Source organism: Scatophagus argus, chromosome 2, assembly GCF_020382885.2.
Source record: "Scatophagus argus isolate fScaArg1 chromosome 2, fScaArg1.pri, whole genome shotgun sequence".
NCBI lineage: Eukaryota > Metazoa > Chordata > Actinopteri > Scatophagidae > Scatophagus > Scatophagus argus.
This window is the reverse complement of record NC_058494.1, coordinates 15042692-15062359: the sequence shown is the minus strand read 5'-3', so window position 1 is coordinate 15062359 and position 19668 is coordinate 15042692. Positions and strand designations below refer to the sequence as shown.

Here is a 19668-nt window from a genome sequence, read left to right as displayed (position 1 = left end):
CAGAGCTCTTGGAGTCAACACTTCTAAAAGAATCAACAAAAACTGGATGATTAAAGCTTTAGAAATTGCAGGGATGTCGAATTGGATTGCACCACACTGCGCAGGTGTGCATGTATTATGTGATATGTAATATGTCCTTCTAGTCTGAGATGCATTCTCTCTGTTTCAAGGCTGTCACATTGTCAATCAATACATATGTCTCTATATCATACACAATGGGATACTGGTTTCAAGTTGACCATAACTGAAGATGCAAACATTTACATTTAGATATGTGTTTGTGTGAAGTTTACCTTTTTTCAGCCATAACGCAGTGATCGTTCTTACTAGTTTATTTATTCTCTTTTTTTTCTTTGCACAAAACAAATCTTTACCATTCGGTGCAATTAATACACACCAATGACAATAGGTCTACAAATAACACAGCGCTAAATGGAGATGGGCACGGTAAGTCTGTATAATAGATGTATTATACAGACAGTTTGTGTTTAATGGCCTCCTAATACAGCCACATCGCCATCTAGTGACACTGTAAGGAAACACAAGCTGGAAAGCTGGCAGTTCCAGTTACATTACAGTAGCAGCTGCTTTAGTCTAGAATAGCACTGACCTTGTGTATGTCATTGGGGATATAAACATCCATTTAGGTATTCTATACAAAGGAAAGGTGTGCAAACAAATGCACAAATTACATACACACACACACACACACACACTTTCCACATATAAAAGTGAATCAGTGCACAGCTATTGTCCACAAAATCATACAAATGCTCGATTAATATTCGCAGACTTACGGCATACTGACAGCATACTGACTATAATGCCCTTCACATGAAGGCACACATATAAAAAACGTGGAGTGAAATGTAAAAAGAACATGCACAAAGCAAGAAATGCCTTTGTGATTCTTTTAGGCTCATGTTTAAACTGCAATTAACTGCAATGGATTTTTATTTTAAATTTCAAAGTGTTGTTTTACATTTGAAAAACAAATGCCCTGATTTTGTTTAACAACACGCTGACAAATTCACTTCTGTTCTTCTTCATTTATAAGGGTATGCCTTAGCATAGCACCTTCCACAATATATCTCCCCTCACACACGTGAGTGAGTGTTCAGCTCCCTGCTCCTGTCTGTACAGTGGCTGTGTATGAAGCTGTACTGTGGTGCTGTAGAGAGCTCTCATGTGGGTGACTCCATTTTCTGTGAGTGAACTGCAAAAAAAAAAAAAGAAAAAAAAAAGAAAAAGGAAATTGCAGGCATTAGTGACCACAAATGCTTTTAAGCGTAATCTCTTTGACATTTTCTAATCACTGAAATGGGCAAGTACTTTGTTTTATTTGCATTTTTAATCAATAATCACTTCCTTATTTATTGTCTTTGTTTAAATCTTGGTTCATAAAATTATTGTGCTGCCATTTTATCCAAGCCTCTCTCAAAAAATTAAAGCAGTCTCAAGAGACTATCCTGGTCAAGTAAATGTCAACTAAAATAAATGAAATGCACAATAATAAAGCCAACATCATTACTGTGACAGGACAGTCATTCCTTCTGTAATGATTTAAATGTCTCAAATCAATGTTCACACTGCCCTGGAGGTTAAATATAGTTGCCTGTGTAATTGCAGCTGCAGAAGCAAATGCAAAATGCATACACGTGTACAGACATACACTCACATGTGTGCGTGCACAGACTAACACATGGCTGCAGTGGGTGATCAAGCAGTTGACATTTGACAAGTGGATGTAAATAGTTGTGGTTTCTGCAGGCCCCAGCCCCACCCTCAACGCTGCAGAAGGGCTTGAGCTGGAAACAGCAAAGCTGAAAATCCTCTGGATAACATCTGCACCATCACACATAGCAACAGTAATGTGAAAATAAGTGTACATACACTTGCAGAAACACGCAGCCAGACACAACACACACAGACACTGAGAGATAGGAGCAGTTTTGAAAGGCTTCCTTTCCAGCATGCCTTGCATTTGAGTTGTGTTAATTTCTCAGCCCAGTTTATTTTCATCATCATGTAATAAGTCTTCAGGCATCGCTCTGTCATACACCACTCTTCTTGTTTACCACTCTCCTTGGACTGCAATTCAAGTCGTTTTTTTATCTTTTTATTTCCTATATTCTGCATGACAGTGCTTTAAAAATCTTACTGCAAGTCAAGGAACAGTTAAAAATTGAGAAATCCTTCAGATATCCACATATTACTTTCGTCTCAAATCATGCTGTGTGCATGACACCAACAATGTGGTCATGTGGTGAAAATCTGAGACAGAAGAATTACAACTAGCTTGACAAGGACTGCTTTTATTAAAAGATGCACAAATTTACAAATTATTATACAAATTATTTAGTTTCAGGTTACCAGCAGGCAGTGCAGGACATTGTGCTTTAGAGAGCAAACAGGAAAACGTAATGTCTAATGTTTAAACGGGTCCTTTTTTTTCCAACCATCCTTTATTGGAGGGACACCAGGTGTGACCAAAAGTGTCCTGCCAATTCAGTAAGTGTGCTGCCAAGTCATCTGCTTTGGACTTGGCAGCTTTGGTTTTCAGATCCATAAAAGATGTCTATGAAATAATTGTGGTGTGCTTTCATGTTCAACTGCAAAAGATCGACTTTGTGAATCCATATACCCAGTTGTCTATTATGTTAACACAGAACCTCATTAAAGGTGTCTGGAGTAGGGCCAGTTGTGTCATCTGTGTGTCCCAGTTTTGTGAGGCCTCAGTGTTTGGTCAGTGGATGTATTTGAATCAGAGCCACTGATGTAGGTCAGGAGATCAAAGTGATGCAAAAGTAAGGTTGTGGATTAAAAATTTAGTCTCTCAAAACCAATTTTTTGCATTGGGAAAGAGGCGACCTTTTACTGTTCGATAGGGCTCCATAATCACAGCATGACACATATTGTACAGGCTGCACCTTTACTGGCTGATTGTAAAGTAATTTCTGGACTGTCTGTGATCACTGGCTATGTTGTTTTGTTTTTTTTTGTTTGTTTGTTTGTTTTGTTTGTTTGTTTTGTTTTTCGAGTCCAGGAAGAGATAAGTTTGGGGTGGATAAGAGACTATTAACTTTTTCATTGGGCTATTTATCATTGCAGAATAGGTCTTGTGCGGGTTAAAAGTGAAGTACACTGGCAAAATAACATGTAGGTTTAATTACTCTGGCTATTTTCCCAAACATAATTTAGCTGTAATGAGTGAATACTGTGGAGAAAATAAATTAAATACATTGTCTCTGAAGGTTTTGTAGATGCAGTATGTTCAGTATGAACATTTTTGACTTTGCAGACTCGTTAATTAAAATGTTCATTATGCTGATGAAGGACATAATCTGGGTGGCATTGTGTTTCTTACAAAGCACATTTGCTGTTGCAGATGAGTAATTTATAAACATAATATTCAAAGACATGTTCTAGCTTGTGTGCATCTAAATAGCAGTTTTCTGTGTTTTGAAGATATGTTTTTATTGCTAATTTTTGAGTGTTCAAGCAGGCCCCAGTATTATTATCAGTACACCCACCAACAAAATTTAAAACCCAAAAACTGATTAATATTTTGTCATATGACTGGTTGACAAAGACAAAATTATAGCTTGAATTAACTTACTTACTGATTGAGCTTTTAACCTGGAACACTTCCACTCAGACTCATGAAAGGCTTTTGAATGGAGGTAATACATAATAGAGGTTGTCATTACAGAATTTAATGTGAAAAAACTTTTTGGTCCTCACATAGAGGGGATTAATACATCATCATAAGTGTACATACACTTATGTGGAGTTAAAATCAGTCATTCATAATTTTTGAAGATCCTTGTCTCATATACCTGCTTATTTCACCTTCATCAAGGGCAGATTTTGTTCTCTTTCAGAGACACCAAAATTCTGAGTCACACTGCACAGTTTATATGTGTTATTGTTGGTAAAACAACAGAGCATCAGGGGATGCACGGTATCACACCATGAAGTGCACGCACGTACACTGGCACCCTCCGTATCAGTTATTAAAATATGTTTCAGCACCAGAGAAAAGACAAGAGTATGTTAGCTGTTACAAATTATTGCCAGGAAGCATATCACAATCACACAATCATATCACCTCATCCGACAGATATCTTCTAAGGTGCTACAGGGTATCAGAAACAGTGAAAGTGTAGACACATTGCTGTAGTTGAACACAAAACTAAATATCTAAAATGCCAACTTTTGTTGGTTTTTGTAATTGTCTATAAGTGCTGGCTGTCAACTGAATGGCCAGATATTAAAACAATAGTGGATGACTACTTTCCCTCTATATTTCATTGTAAAACATTGTATTTATTCTTGAAAATATCTGCTTGTATTTAAATCAATACATGATCATGGTTCTAAACAACAAATGTTAAATCTTAGGATGAAGATGAGAAATTCAACAGACATCACAGAGACCAAAGAAGAGGGAAAATGAGAAAAACTTCAACACCTGAACTGCCATCAATACTGCTAAAGTGAGGGGCTAAAACAAAAGAACAAACAAAACAATAAGTAAAAGTAAATAAGTAAAGTAAAAAATTATGATTAGTAATGAATTACAGAATTTATTTGTAGGAATAAATAGACCTTTCTGTTACTTAGCATCCCCATTTAATGCTGAGAAACAATCATATGACTTCATATTTAGACTATGAAAATTAATATGCATGAAATTCAATTCAATCAAAATTTCTTGTTTGTTTAAAAGTGAAAAGCAAAGATGTTTTTCAAAAATCTGGTACTAAACTCTACTTTTTTGTATCAGCTCCCCTCTGAAGATAAATATTATTGTTGTAGGGAAGAATTTTATTTGTTGAATCAGTGAGTTCAGGATGTTATTTGTTGTTTGTTAATTCCACTTCCACTGTTTTTTTTTATTGTTATTATTGTTTCAGATTGTTCTATCCACACTGTTGTGTGCAGTCTGGAGCCACAGTGTACATGAATTCATTCTTTCTTCACAGGACATATGCGTGTTATGATTCTTATGTCCTTTAATCTCTTAAATGATAAATTAGAAATTGATGAGCAGTAAAAATAGAAAACTCTAGATAGCACACCAGTTTACTGTTGTTGATCACAATTCACTTCATGTTCACTTTTTTTTAAATTTTTTTAATTAAAGCTGAACATTTCATGATGGCTGTGATGGCTGCTTGTCTGAACACAATAGCTCTTACATTGATGTTTTCAGGCAATTTCCTGTTTTTATCTCTTTTATCAGCAACAAACTCTTCACCAGTAGAGTTTGATACAACTCCAAGTATTTGTCATGGAGCTGATTCTGTAACAGAGAATAAAACTCAAAGTTATCATTTGAATTTAATGAAATGAACAGAAGCCAAGATGGCTACAGTTTGACGTTTTTACTCAGCTCGTTTATTTAAGGTCGGCCCTGCCACACAATTTCCAAGAAGGTACAAGACATGTTGACGGTAAAGCCAGTCTCGACACACTGTTCATCGGTTTACAGGAAATCCACAATGACAAACAGCCCCTCATTCAGTTTAAGACCTTGACATGAGAACAGACTGAAGCTGCAGGTTCAGCACACTATAGTCAAAAATGTTTTAAACTAGTTTACTGTAGAAAGTGTCCATAAGGTATGAATCTTTTAAGAAATTTGTAAGGCATCCCAAAAATCATAGAAGAACAAAACCTGACTTCAGAACCAGCCAATCACAGCTGTAGCATTTGATGAACCAAACATTTTAACATAAGAAATTTTAGAAAAACGTAATGAGTGGTGATAGTGCATAGTCACTAAGTTATGGAGCCATAAGTGCCAAGTCTGTAAATGAAAGAGTGATGGTTGTTTATTTATAGAGATACTTGGTACTTGGTATAAAAAGAAAATATAAATCTTTTCACAAAGTGCGTAAAGATGTGTCTTAAAGAGACATTTTTTTTTATAATATTCCCAGAATTAGAAGATAGTATCCAAAATATAAGGGGAAACATATCATTAGAGTTACAGCCAACTATGCTGTTTGCTAGTTACCATTACCTTAGTTAGCTCAGATAGACCTAGAGCTCTCTGGACTGTGATCGGACCAGGACCCTGGATTACAGGGGGAGTCACAATGGGCAACAGGACTCAGCTGAACAGCCAGTGAAGACAGCTGGACACCAGACCCAGAGCAGACAGCCTCAGAGACTAGCGGAGGCCACTTTGACAACAGGGGATACAGAGTGGAGATGATTTACAGAAGCTCGGATGAGGACTTATAAATCAACGCAGTGCATTATGAAGTTAACCTAAACCACAGCTTGTAGTTCATGTAATCAGTAAACCCTTACAGGAAACCCACAGTGACAAACATCCCATCATATGCCAGTGCTCAGTATGCAGACAGACTTAAGCTGCAGATTAGTTGCCTACTGTGTTGGTGTATATATATATATATATATGGTGCAAATCTCTCCTGACCTCCAGTGGAGATGATGTGTAAAGACAAAACTTTTATTCACCCAACAACAACAATGTAATTCAAGCATTAGGTGGCCAATACACAATATAGAATTTAGGTGAATTTAGTTCAGTTCTATTAAAAAAATGCTGAAGTGACTTTGACAAAGGTACAGTGTGAAGAAAGGATTATTCACAGAAATGTTTACATGTCAATACAACAAAAAAAGATTCCATTATGTAAGTAGTCTAAGTAGTTAATAATGCAGTAAAGTTGACTAACTGATGACTTTGTAGTTGTAGTTGTAGTTGTGTAAAACACCACCAGCTGTGTTTAATGACACTGGACAAATGTCAAATTATCTTTTAGGATAAAGATGTGTGTATAACACAAGTTTGTTTGAGCTCATAATGGGCAAACACACCAGAAGGCAGAAGCTGGATAAGATTTGCTTTTTGTATTTCAACATGTTTTCCCAGTGTTTTCAGTTCAGCTTTCAGTGTTGTTACTGGTGGGATATCTGGATATACTTAAGCTTGCTTGATTAATGACGTTATAATAAAATGTCAGCCTCACCCCCTGGAAAAACTTACAAACAATTTTGTTCCCTTTAAGAAACATTTTCTGTCATTTGGCTAACATTTTTTTAAGCTAGTTTAACATTTCATTTTTTTTACACAAAGGACTAAACTATTATTATTTTTTTATTGTAGAACAATGCACAGTATTTCCTAAGTGCATAATCTTGTTCATTTGCTCTATCATCAATTGTTAATAAATCATCAGATAACAACAGCATATGAAATCTTACACTCATATTGCAGTTCTCTGCTAGTCATCTTCTAAGACATATACTCTTTATACTTTTTACTTAACAATAAAACAAAGACATTAATGACCTGAAAAAATTAAGCAATTATTAAATCAAGTAAAAGTTACAACTGTGATTTCAGTTGGGACACTCTGTAAAACATAAATAAAACAGAATGCAACGATCAGATTCTTTTCGATCTTCGACTTCAATTCTTATTGACCTATATTCAGTTGATTACAGTCAGAAAACAAGATATAAAACGAAAACTGATTTAACATACTGTTTTTTAGTAAATAGACTCATTCTGACTCATTCATGTACAACCCAAAATATCATCAGAAAATTCAAAGAATCTCTACACATAAGGAGCAATGCCAACACTAAATGGTCATCACTGACTTGCCTGTATAAAGGATACTACTACAAGGGCTCAGGAGCACTTCAGAAAACCATAGTTTGTGAACACAGTTCACCGTTGCATCACAAAATGCAAATAAAGACTCTGCCATGCAAAGAAAGTCCACATATCAATGATATCCAGAAATGTTCCTGACTTCTTTGGGATCAAGCTCATCTGAGACTGTCTAATGCAAAGTGAAAACTGCTGTGCTCAGATGAGTTGACATTTCATATTGCTTTTGGAAATCATGGACATTGTGTCCTCTGGGCTACAAAGGAAAACGACTGTCCAGATTGTTACTAGAACAAAGTTCAAAAGCCAGCATCTGATACGGTAGGGGGATGTGTTAGTCCCCATCGCATGGCTAACTTGCACATCTGTGAAGCACCATTAATGTTGAAAAATTGACACAAAGAATGTCCTCTTCAAAGCCACATTCTACATACGTTACAACAGTGTGGCTTCATAGTAAAAGAGTGCAGATACTAGGCTAAACATGCTAATAGATGTGGCCTGCTTGCAGTCCAGGCCTGTCTCTCATTAAAAGTTTGTGACACATTATGAAGCACAAAACATGATGATGGAGACGCCAACCCATTGAGCAACTGAAGTCGTGTGTCAAGCAAGAACAGGAAAGAACTTCACTTTCAAAACTTAAACAATTAGTGTCCAGAGTTCTCAAGCGCTTCCTGAGAGTTGTTAAAAGAAAATGTAACAGTGGAAAGCGTGCCCCTCTCACAACTTTTTTGGAAAGTGTCATATCTAAAAACAAAAGCAACAAATAAAATAAAAACAATTGATAATAATTTACAAGTCAGCACATTCTGTTTCTGTTCACATTTTACAGAGCATCCCAACATTTTGGAATCCTGGTTGTACATGTCTGAGTTGTTTCAATTCAAACAAACTACTTACTACCCTAAACAAAAACAAGAAACATAAATCCTCCATACACATCACCAATTCAAGCATTAAAAATCTGTATTTAAATGTGTGTTTTTTTAAATAAATAAATAACATCTTTCAAGCAAACTGTTCATTAGCATTTTGCAAAAGTCTGACCCAAAAAGTCTAATAAAATTCTGATTCAATGTTGCAAAGAAACACTACAAAGCCAGCCTGTTAAACTCAGCCATTTTGTGCCCCATCCACAATATCTGCAGGTAATAACTAACCCATTAGATGAGCTTGACCTCTGCCTGCACGGCACAATGTGGCTTTTTCTGCTTGACACAAGTAGGTTAAGTTAATAAATGTAAAGGTAATTACAACCAACTACAACCATAGTATCTAAATCAGGAGACCAAATATAATCAGGGTATCTGGAGATGATTTTGCATCGGTATATTAACTTGTTAACCTTTTACTGGGAATCATGGTAAAAGAGCGTTCCCATGCCTGCTGTCCCCAGTCTCTCTGTGTGGTGTCAGTGTCCTCTTTTGTGTCAATATCAGTTAAAAATTAGCATTTTGTTGTGAGAAATTGAACATGTGGCATAAGAATGTCTAAGGAGTATTAATTAGGTGAGTCTTAAGAGCTGGCAGCCCTAAGTATTATTCTCAACAAGAAATTCTGTTCATCAGGTCAGTCAATATCTGATCTTGTGATCAACTATGGTTGACTAAAGTTTGTAAACTTGCTACCGTTGGAAAAATGGTTACATAACTTTCGAATGAGCCGCAACAATTACACAAGTGTGCTCCAGTACTTAACAAGTAGCACTGCTCCTCTGCTTAGCAGGAAAGAATTGAGCTTCAACTATCTCCTCTGACATATTGATCTTGTGGCATATGCAACTGACTAATGTCTCCAAATGTCCTGAATTTTGTTGACATTTTTTTATAGGTAACATTAGATATCGTACATGTACTGTGATTGTGCTTTAGATAAGACAATGCTTTTCTAAAACTTTTCACTTAAAGATGATTGAAATGATTTTATCACCTTTTTTGGTTAAATAAAATGTTAACAGCAAAAAAAAACCCAAAAAAATCTTTGGTCACTGTCAGAGTTTCTGAAGACCACTTTGAAGTTTCTCTGGACTTGACTCATTTTTCTTTTTAAAAAGATTTTTGAGCTTTAAAGATTTTTTGCTCTTTTCTTTATCTCTGTGCCCTTCACAGGGCAATGCAGATGGGACGGCATTTCTTGGTGGCAACGGTGGCTCCACCTCTGCTAGCAGCCTGCTTGGGGACAGGTTTGGTGCTGAGGAAGAGAGGCTGTTTGGAGTCGTAGCCATGGAGTTGCAGGACTTCTCAAGGATTCCATCATAAACAAGCTGGCTCAACTGGCCAACGGGGAAAAGATCTGATGACGACTTCCATGGCCCCTGGGAGGTTACCATAAGATCTGGCGGCTCAGATGAAGATGAACTTGATTCCAATGCTTTGAACTCTTCCTTAAGTATTGATTCTTTGGGTATTTCCATTGGAACATCAACTCTGTCCCAAGTATTTTTTTCTGTGAAGCTGTCTGTGGAACTGTCAGTGTTATTTCTTGCCATTCTTGGTATTCTCCTTCTGAGAGAACCAGCAGCTATCTCAAGTTCATCTCTCAGTGTTCTTCTACTTGTCAATGGTTCTAAACTAAACTCTTGTTTCTCTGCAGAGGATGAAGTATCTGTAAGTACTTCAAGTGCCTCAAATTTCTCTCTGGGTAGCATCCTTATGGAAGCAGTATCTGTACAATACTCCAGCTCATCTCTAGATATCTTTCTTGATGGTGTTCTAGTGGTCTCAACCATTTTGTCTTTTGTTAATGCCCTTGCAGCGGAATCAAGCTGGCATTCTCCTTTATTCCTCAGGAGCTTTCTAGAACTTGTATCGAGGGATGTTCCCATTGAATCCCTTGTAATCCTTCTGGATACTGAGTCAAATGGACGTTCAACATCATCTCGCATTATCTTTCTTGTGGCACTGTCCACTGAAACCCCTATCATATCTCCTGATATCTTCCTAGATGCCACATCGGTTTTTCCATCTAATTCATTCCAAAGACTCTTTCTTACATCCACAGGTAAATCACTTCTTTCTCTGTGTATATTCCTTGAACTAGTGTCCACCAAATCCCCTTTTGTATCTCCCTCTACTTTCCTGGCTGGAAAGTCTGCATCCAATTCATTGGAAAGCCCCTTTCTGACTGTAACAGTCATGGGAACTTCACCCCTGTCCAATGCTTTGTCTTTCATTACCTTTCTGCAGGAAACATCTACAGAGGCATCACACTCTTGGACAGAAATTCTGCGAACTGGCAATTCAACAATAGCTTCTACTTCTTTACTCAAGGGCTTTGTGATGGAGCTGTCTGAAAGCAGCTCAGCTTCATCATGATAGAGCTTTTGAGAGGAACTGTCAACAGTGGGACATGGGAACAGTTTGCTGAGAGGAGCTGAAGTCATATATTCTGTATCTGAAAACATCTCTTCGGAGTCTCTATTAGAGTAAGGAAAGGAAGAATAGGGAAGGAAAGGACAAGAAAAGAAGGAAGGAAATCAAGGAAAGAGCAAGGTCTGTATCAACACAGGTGTTGCTGAAACACAGTGGTTTAGTATGAACAGCGTGTGAAAACAAATTGATGTGTAAAAGTTGTGGGCAGGGAGACATACTGTTTCTTTAGCGATTTCAGGAAACGTCCCTCTTCCTCATCAAAGCAAGGGTATGGGGATCGGATGGGGATGAGAAGGTCTGGGTCTGACGAGACCATGCTAGCAGTTGGCTGAGTGATGATGCCGGTACGACGTGACCGACGTATGGTGGATCCCTTTGTTCGAGGAGAGCGCTTCATTGGTGGAACTGGAGGAGGAAGGCCAAAGATTAACCAATCAGCAAAGCTGCTATGTTCATACATAACACACAGTGGTAAAGTGGTAGCAATGAATATGTACCCCTAGTTTTTAACTTAAACTGATAGCACCAGAAAATGTGTAGTCCTAGAACCATGGTGATGTAGGGACTACTGAGAAGGGCTTGTTTGCAAGCTACTGTAGCTAAAACACTAGTGAGCTGGGAACATGCTTGTGCTAGTCAGTCACAATAGGTGTTTAAAATTCTTTCCTGAGTTTTATCTGACGCATGTTGACAGGATTCTTGGCTGCATATACCACAATGCTCTGTTCAACAGGTGATGATTACTAAAATGCATCACAATGAAGATTGATCATTTGATTCTCTGAACACATTCACGGAATTCGCAGCTCCATATTGACTCGTATGTTATATCCCTGATGTATGTACGGCATACAGATTAAAAGAGAATCCAGTGACTAGTGGGGAAACACAAGGTTTGAGGTCATGGCCTCCACAGTCACCAGGTCTGAAAATGATTGAAGGGTTTTTGGACATTAATGGGTATTTAAATAAAGAATCAAAAACTCATAACTCATTCCTACCCACCTGGCATGTGTTGTAAGATTGGAGAAGCAGACTCTTCTAACAAATCCTCTAAAGATCCATGGAGAGAGCTGTGGCATGAACAAGATGCCTGTGGCACTCGGGGCAACCCAAGGGCAAGTGAGTCTGAATAGAGCTGAGCAGTGAGGTTTGCCAGGCCAGGATTTCTAATGATGGGGAAGCCACAAAGGCGTTCAATTTGCTGCCAGCGATGGAGGCGCTCCCGTAGGCAGGCTGTTACTTCAGACAAAGAATTCCTTTTGGAGATAGAAAGACCTTTGTGATATAGCTATATTACACATTACACAAACAAAACTTGCACAGGTAATTTTGTGACTCACTTTGCCTCCAGGATCTTGTGGTCAACTTGGTCTAGAGAGGAGCTGTGAGCGACATGGAGTGTGCCCAGCACAGAGCTCCTCTTCTTCTTAATCCTCTCAGCCTGCAAGAACCATTAGCAGTAGGTTCAGGTCAGTTGATAAAAATTGCTTTGCAATTTGTTGCTTATGTATCCAATGAAGTCACCAAAAATCATTACTATTTTTTTTATTTATGTCTCCCTTTTTCATGAATTACCTCTTCCTTGGCACATGCAAGCTGTAGTACAGCACTCTGCTTCTTTACATTGTAGTACTGGACCTCTACCTCATGTGTCAGCTGCAGCCACTGCTGGAGGGCCTCTGAGGCTGTCCAGCTGGCATGCATGTCCATCTCTGCCTGCTTCAATGCTCCAAGGACCTAAGGAATGGCATCAGTCAAGTTTTACAGATCAGTGTGCAGAAAAAATGCTGAAAACTGCAGTTAAACCTTAAAGGTTTTCCTTTCCTTTTAACTATTCAAACTATTCAAGCTATTGCAAGAACAATGAACATCTAGTGCACAATTTGCAAAGTTGCTTCCCCTGGTTGTATGGTGTGTTGTGTGTCTACCTGCTCCAACTCTTCCTCTGCATATCGAAGGCGGCTGAGCTCACTGACAGCTCCCTGCCTCAGTTCATGTAGACGATTAGCCTCCTCCTGCGCCCCCATGATCTCGTCCCTCATCTTCTCCTCAAGATTCTGTTTCTCCTCTGCAACATTACGTTTTTCTTCCTGGGCTCGCTCCAGTCTGAAAGTGTCATGTTTTTAGCGCAACCACACAAAAAGTCAATTCTATAGTTTAGAGTAAGTGACAGATACTGAACATGAAAACCTACTGTTCCTGCAGATCTATGAGGCTCTGTTCAGCTCTCTGCAGACTTTCCAAATCTTTCATCATCTTGGAAATATGGATTTTACTGGCTTTGTTCTGGGCTTGGGCAAACCAGCAGCCTCCAACTCCCATCACCACTGATACAATTAGAAGCAAGTCCTTCATGTAGTTATGAGGGGGACCTATGGTGGAATAGAATTTCCTTATTATTTATGGTGTATGGATCATTAATGCATTATTGGTGATTGAATGGTAAAAAATAATTTTAATAGCACATAAAGTTAGCAACATGGAGTAAGGCAAAAAACAGAAACTAACTAACCTTGCACAATGGGAACATGTCAGTACTTTCCTTCAAATACTGGAAAAATCTGGGCTGACTGGGTAAGTTTCCCCAGATTTTGGTATGCAAACTAAAGGAACATATACATTAAACAGATATAAGATTAGGGTGAGGATTTGTTCTTACGTGTAGGTGGTCCAAACAGAACAACATCTAGAGCTTTAATGTTGAGCTTCTGTTTGTCTCTCTGGTCCTGAATCTTCAGCTGGCCACTCAGGAAGGAAGGCTCATTGGCTGCAATCCTGTGCACAGATGTGATAGATATTTCAGCTTGTTGATGTTTTTAGCACGCACAACAGTTTGTCTTGACTTTAGCATCGTTATTGGATATTCTCACCTGGGGAGTGTGTTTCCATTGACTTTAAAGTCTTTAAAGTTCTTCTCATACTGTGGCAACTCAACAAACTCCTTGAGCCAGCGAAGGACTGCATCTTGAGTCCAATTATGTACTGAGATGTGAGACAAGAAAAGAACATAAAGTGAGACAAAAAATGAGACAACGTGTAGCTGGATACCTTTGTACACAAACACACAGACACTTGCTTTCTCATGTAAGTATACCTTCAGATGACTTCCAGCCCCTCCAGAGCTCCTCAACTGTGATGTGCTGGTCTTCTCTGTGCAGGTTGCTGTGTTTGTTGGTCTGCTGCTGCTTCATGTCTTCAATGATGAACTGCAAAGAGAGGGGAGGCACAGAAGGAGGAAATTAAAAACAAAGACTTTTTTTTAACTTTAAAGAGCAAGGTTAGAGGGCATAAGTCAAAAACATTAGCTGAGGACAAATGTCTCTATCTAAAATAAACTGGGTGGGGGTTGCAGTGTGTGTGTGTTATGTTCTTGGATTTCAGACTTGGAAAAAGGACTGGGTGTTTTGAGACTGTTTTTATTTAGAATGCATACAGAAGCTGGAGTGTGTATTGCAAACTTCAGTGGTTGCGCATGTGTCTCTCTGTGATTGAGTGCTGTCTTGGAATGTGTTCTTGGCTGTAAACTGAGGCTTCATATGATGGCTAGAGGAATTTTGCGACAACTGCAACCTGAGCCCCTGGATACTGCATTCTGGAAGTCAAATGCATTCTAAAACTATGGATTTACTACCAATATCACATACAGCTAGAGATACACACAATCCTTGGACCAAATATGCATTCACTCTCGATATGATTTACTCAGTAATTTTAAACTGAACACTGAAACACTAAAAACATGTGCAACAGAATGCACAACATCACAAACAGCTTTACACATGCACAGATTCATATGCATAGATGATTACATGACCAAATGAAAAAAATGTTGTTTTTGGCTCATCAACAAAATCTTTTTTTGCAGAGAAGAAAACTGTATTTAGGTTTTGTATCATATTAAAGGCCTGCAAGAAAGCAACAGGTTACTGTTTCAAATCTTGTTTTGCAACATAATATTGTAATATTTAGGAAATGTCACTAATAACATTTATTTAGTTTTTTTTTATTTCTTTTTACTTGACAAAAGAAACTCATGCAATTAACTAATACAAATAACAGTGTAAGTGTAATAAAATTGAACCATACACTTGTTTTTGCAGACTTATTTACAACACACGCAAGCAGTGTTTCTTCTCAAGTGGTTTATGACAACTAAAACAAACTTGTTGAAGTATAAAGGATGCTGGAGTCAGCAAACATTAAAAGGAGTTTTACTACTTTTAAGTATGACCGTGAAGGTCACCAGTGTTACAGTATTCTATTAGTGCAAACCATTTTTGTCACTGAGCCAAAAGCAAAGTTATACTGTTGCTATCCTTGAAGCAGCACTTGACTCTACCACCAGCCAGGACACCTGTTGTTGTATTACTTTACCCAGACTGCCTCTTGCATTTAAGAACATACAAGCACAAGGATTTATAGCAATTAAGAAGATGCAGAAACATTTTAATAAGGGTGAGTTTTGTACCTCCACACTCTCCTCCACCTCAATCCCACCATCTTGGTCATCGTCCATCATCTGATGGATGCTCCGCAGGGCCTCCAGGCTGTAGCGGTCTGCCTCACTCATACATGGTGGAGACACCACCATGCAGGGATCTGCATCAGTCAGGAGGCCATGGCATTACATCAATCATTATTTCACTGAATTTATCAACCGAGTGCCTTTCGTTTATTATCCTATTCAGTCACTTAGTTCAGCTGATCTATAAACCAAATCTAAGTCTGTCTTTTGTTTGTCCACTGCTCCTCTCAGAGCAGATACAAGGAAAGATCATCCTTTTTCACAGTACTGAGATACTGTGATTCTTAGCTTATAAAAGGAATGTGCAATGCGTCATCCAATTCATTTGCTTACTTAAACACAAAGTCTGGGGTGAGAATTATTAGTTGCATGTTTATCAAAATTAATTACAAAGGATATCTTGCTAGACTAGTGGTTAAGACATGTGCAATATAATAAGGCACATATAATCTCAATGTCCCCAATTTGATTCTTGTTGCATGGCACCTCCCTCTCCCTGTGTTTTCTGTTTGTCTCTGTCAATCAGACATTGTTTATCTGTATTCATACGCGGGTATCTGTTTATAGATAAGCCAAAAAATCTTCTGAAGTTGCTTACCAGACTGTAGACAATTATCAGAATATTCACTGGTTACACAAACTTTGAAACATTGACAACACTGGCCCCCAGTTGCTAAATTGTTGTCAGACGATTGTTGATGAGTTCTGAAATGGGGCAACCTACAGCATAATGCCAATGAAACAAAAGAACATTTATGTCACTAATTATTACAGCTGCAGAATTACATCAAGATTGGTCCAGATTACCATCATAAAAAGAAAAATGTTTTAAAATAAAACAACTATAGCACCTTCAGCTGGTTTGACCAAAGTTTGGGGTTCAGTCTTTCACTCAAGCACACTGCAAGATGATGTATGGCAAATGTATTTGGTCGCTTTCTGGAGAACTTGTTATCATGAACAAAACAGCTGTAATACTGGAACACAAATACATGAGAAGATGACACAACTTTACGTCATCTGTCACACTGAGTCAGAGCCCATTTTTGTCTCTGTGACTCTGGAGCTTTTAGTGCTCCAAGAATATGAGGGACGGGGGGGGGGTCAAAGGTCTGCTTGTAAATACCACTTTCAAAACAAGGTCAACAACACAAAGCACTCCCTGTAAGGATGTATATGAGAAAGAACAAATCCATGGGAAAAAGTGACATCTGGGGAGAAAACAGAATTTTGATTTCTGATGTTAACCTCAGAACATTTTTGCAAAAATGTTCAATAACATGTCCAGTTAAAGTCAGCACAGGACCATAGAAGCATGTTAGTGCAAGATGATCCTGTGACACTGGCCTCCATACTGCTAGAGGAGTATCACATGTACTTGGAGAAGATATCTGCAGAAAGAACAGCACACACTGAACAAGGGGAGACAAAATGGGTTGAAAATGGTTCATTGTTTCTTTGATTTATGTATGTATGACAAAATCAAAGCTGTTCTTCTCAAAATAATTATTGGCAAATCATTTAAATATCTTGGTTCACTTGAAATGGTCAGTGCCTTGAAATATTAAGACCTTTGAGAGTGATTATCTATAAATGTGATTAATGCTCATCTGTTCACTCTCACAGCCAGGAGCTGAATACATACTGCTGAGGGAAGAGACATCGCTCCCCTGTATGTTGACAAAACCTGCAATTCTCAACAGTGAACATACTTCTCAGCTGGATGGGCTATCAAGTATCAGTGGTGTATGCAAAGGCCATACGAACAGTGTGTATGACTGGGTGGGACGTCCATTTATGACCTGAAATTAACCCGTTCCACAGGTGAGCTGAAGCTGTTGGAGTCCAAGGCAGACTGGAACACAAAGCAACTAGAACAGTCTTGAGGTCAAAATTAAACCTCTAAACAAAGTCCTGCAAAATTTAGTATTGTCATATTTTTTTACTGACTTATAGGTAACAAGAAAGAACATGTTATTATTTCCTAAAAGTCTTTATGGCAGCATATACAATATAAAAATATGCAAAATTTTATCAATAGGCCCAAGCGTTCTGATAATTTGAGCTGTTTTCTACAGATGTGAGATAACTGTGTTTTTAAACAAGACAGCACACTTTTATCAAAACCTTTATCACTTTTTCAAACTGCACTTTTGTTATTAGAATGCCAACTAAGAATGAGTTAGATCAAAAACCAACCACAAGTCTTTAAAAATGAATCCAATTTCAAATCTGCTGTACGATATATTGAGATTTTTAGCAGTGTCGACGTGCAAACAGAGACACTGATGTCCTGCCTATAGGGCCTAACAGCTGTGATGATGACAGGGCAGATTTGAATGAAATGCATAAGAGTGAGAAATGATTTCCCAATTTCCCAATTGATCCGGTCTACCTTTCATTCAGGACGTACCTGTTGGGTCGAAAGCTGTGCTCCCACCAGGGAGGGTGAAACCCTGCAGGTCTCCGGCGCCCTGCGCCGCCGCAAAGAGCGCAGCGGGGAAAGCGAGGAGCAACAGAGGGGACAGAGGCAGCATTTCGGGTGGTGGATACTATTCTCCTTCAGAGTCAGAAAACTCTTCAGAACAGATGGAGAAAGGACATATACGGCACTAACCGCCGTCTAGGAGGCACCAATTTCAGTCTGCGAAATGTGTTGAGCGATCTCTGTTGCTATTACAGGCACGGCCGGGAACGAGATGTGATACTGATGATTCACTTGAGAAAGAGGTAAACTGGATTATAGTGAGCCTCTATATGAACGAGAGCACACAAAATGTTCCAACACACTTCACAAAGTTGGCAGTAACGATTTGCAGAGTCATCCAAACACAAGAAAGTCGTGCGCAAAAATACTCCCGGGTAGTGGTATTTCAGCAAAATGACATTTATGAATCCATACTAGGCTTAATGAAAAAGTTTGAATAAAGGTTCCCGAGCCTCGTCCATCGTTCATAAAATCCAGAATCACAGCCACACGCAAGGTGGCAGGTCTTAAGATTTTAAGGGCGCATGAAAACACCCTACTTAGATCAGATGAAATGGCAAAGCGACATATATGATCCTCCTAAGAGTCCGGATTGCTTCTCGCTTCCTTTTTGTTCACTTCGAGTCTGTGTTATGTCGCCTTCTGGTTCCTTTATAAGCCAGCTGATCGTACTTGTCTCTGTTCTCGCTTCTGTCACTCCTTTCCCAACAAAGACGTAGAAATGTGACGTTCTTACTCGGAACCGACCACTTCCCCCTCCCTCCTATCTCTCTCCCTCAGGCAACGGGGCCCCCAAGCACGTTATTATGTTTCTAACCCACTCCCCAAACCCAAGCCCAAGGAGATCAAACATTCTACTTTGCCAAAGGGTGACCTCGATATGCAGTTTTTTTTGGATAGGATTAGTCCATGACTTGTGAGAGAACTGAGCAACTCTTACTAAATGATTTTAACTGTCCTCTCTGTTTTTATGGCTTTACAGATCCTGGTTTGGGAAGGGGATCAATGAAAGCCCCTTAGACCCCACTATGTGAAGTACTGCTTAAGATCAGGACTATCATGCCAGGAATAGCACGCCACATTACACGCTGTCTGGGCCTTGTAGTTGTATTCCTTCTTCACAGATCTTCTAGCTATGCAGAAAGTCCTATAAATGTTTGCACACCTGTTTGTTATGTCTGTATACGCTTGCAATTTCTTCAGCACACTCATGCAGGAACACACTGACGCACACAGTATACCTCATTAAAAAACTGTTGGTGGAAACGTCGAGAGTGTGAGGGACACAAACAGACCGCAAGACTTAAAAGTGTGTGTATGTGTGTGTGCAGTAAACAGTAATGCCGTGTCAGGTTTCATTCCAGCAATTCGGCTCTTAGTTTAAAAATAGTGGGGCCGATTTGACCTCTGCCCTGTGGAGCATGCCCAAGTGGCAAGTGTCCAATAAGGCTTCAGCAGGATGTGAACGCAGATACAATTTATGTGCATTTTACATGACCGGATCACTTCTCCTCTGCAAAACTACACCTACAACGTCGCTGGAACACTGAAAGTACATCCTCGAGCAAACTGCTGTGGGTGAACTGATACAAAACACTGAATCAAAACCAGAGATGAT

The 19668-nt window shown here is 38.8% G+C and overlaps 1 protein-coding gene across 2 annotated transcripts; it reads right to left on the bottom strand.

Annotated features, from left to right (window-relative positions):
- Window positions 1-366: 366 nt before the first annotated feature.
- Window positions 367-18831, bottom strand: LOC124071866 (stromal interaction molecule 2-like). 2 transcript variants are annotated; one of them, XM_046412889.1, is made up of 12 exons: window positions 17976-18831; window positions 15506-15636; window positions 14132-14243; window positions 13908-14019; window positions 13697-13812; window positions 13232-13409; window positions 12966-13143; window positions 12613-12774; window positions 12378-12478; window positions 12040-12293; window positions 11253-11439; window positions 367-1216 (listed from the first exon to the last, which is right to left on the bottom strand). In XM_046412889.1, the coding sequence occupies exons 1-12, from the start codon at window positions 18097-18099 to the stop codon at window positions 1066-1068; spliced, it is 1806 nt and encodes a 601-aa protein (XP_046268845.1). In that variant the 5' UTR covers window positions 18100-18831; the 3' UTR covers window positions 367-1065. The 2 variants fall into 2 exon arrangements, with proteins under 2 accessions (XP_046268845.1, XP_046268839.1); XM_046412883.1 differs by lacking the exon at window positions 367-1216 and adding an exon at window positions 8386-11079.
- Between the last annotated feature and the right edge of the window lie 837 nt (window positions 18832-19668).

Coding starts and splice junctions, on each gene's coding strand:
- LOC124071866 (XM_046412883.1), bottom strand. CDS start 18,099: ATGCTGCCTCTGTCCCCTCTGTTGCTCCTCGCTTTCCCCGCTGCGCTC. Junction 13,813..13,907: donor AATGGAAACACACTCCCCAG/GTGAGAATATCC, acceptor ATCTGTGCACAG/GATTGCAGCCAATGAGCCTT. Junction 12,479..12,612: donor TTGCATGTGCCAAGGAAGAG/GTAATTCATGAA, acceptor TGGTTCTTGCAG/GCTGAGAGGATTAAGAAGAA.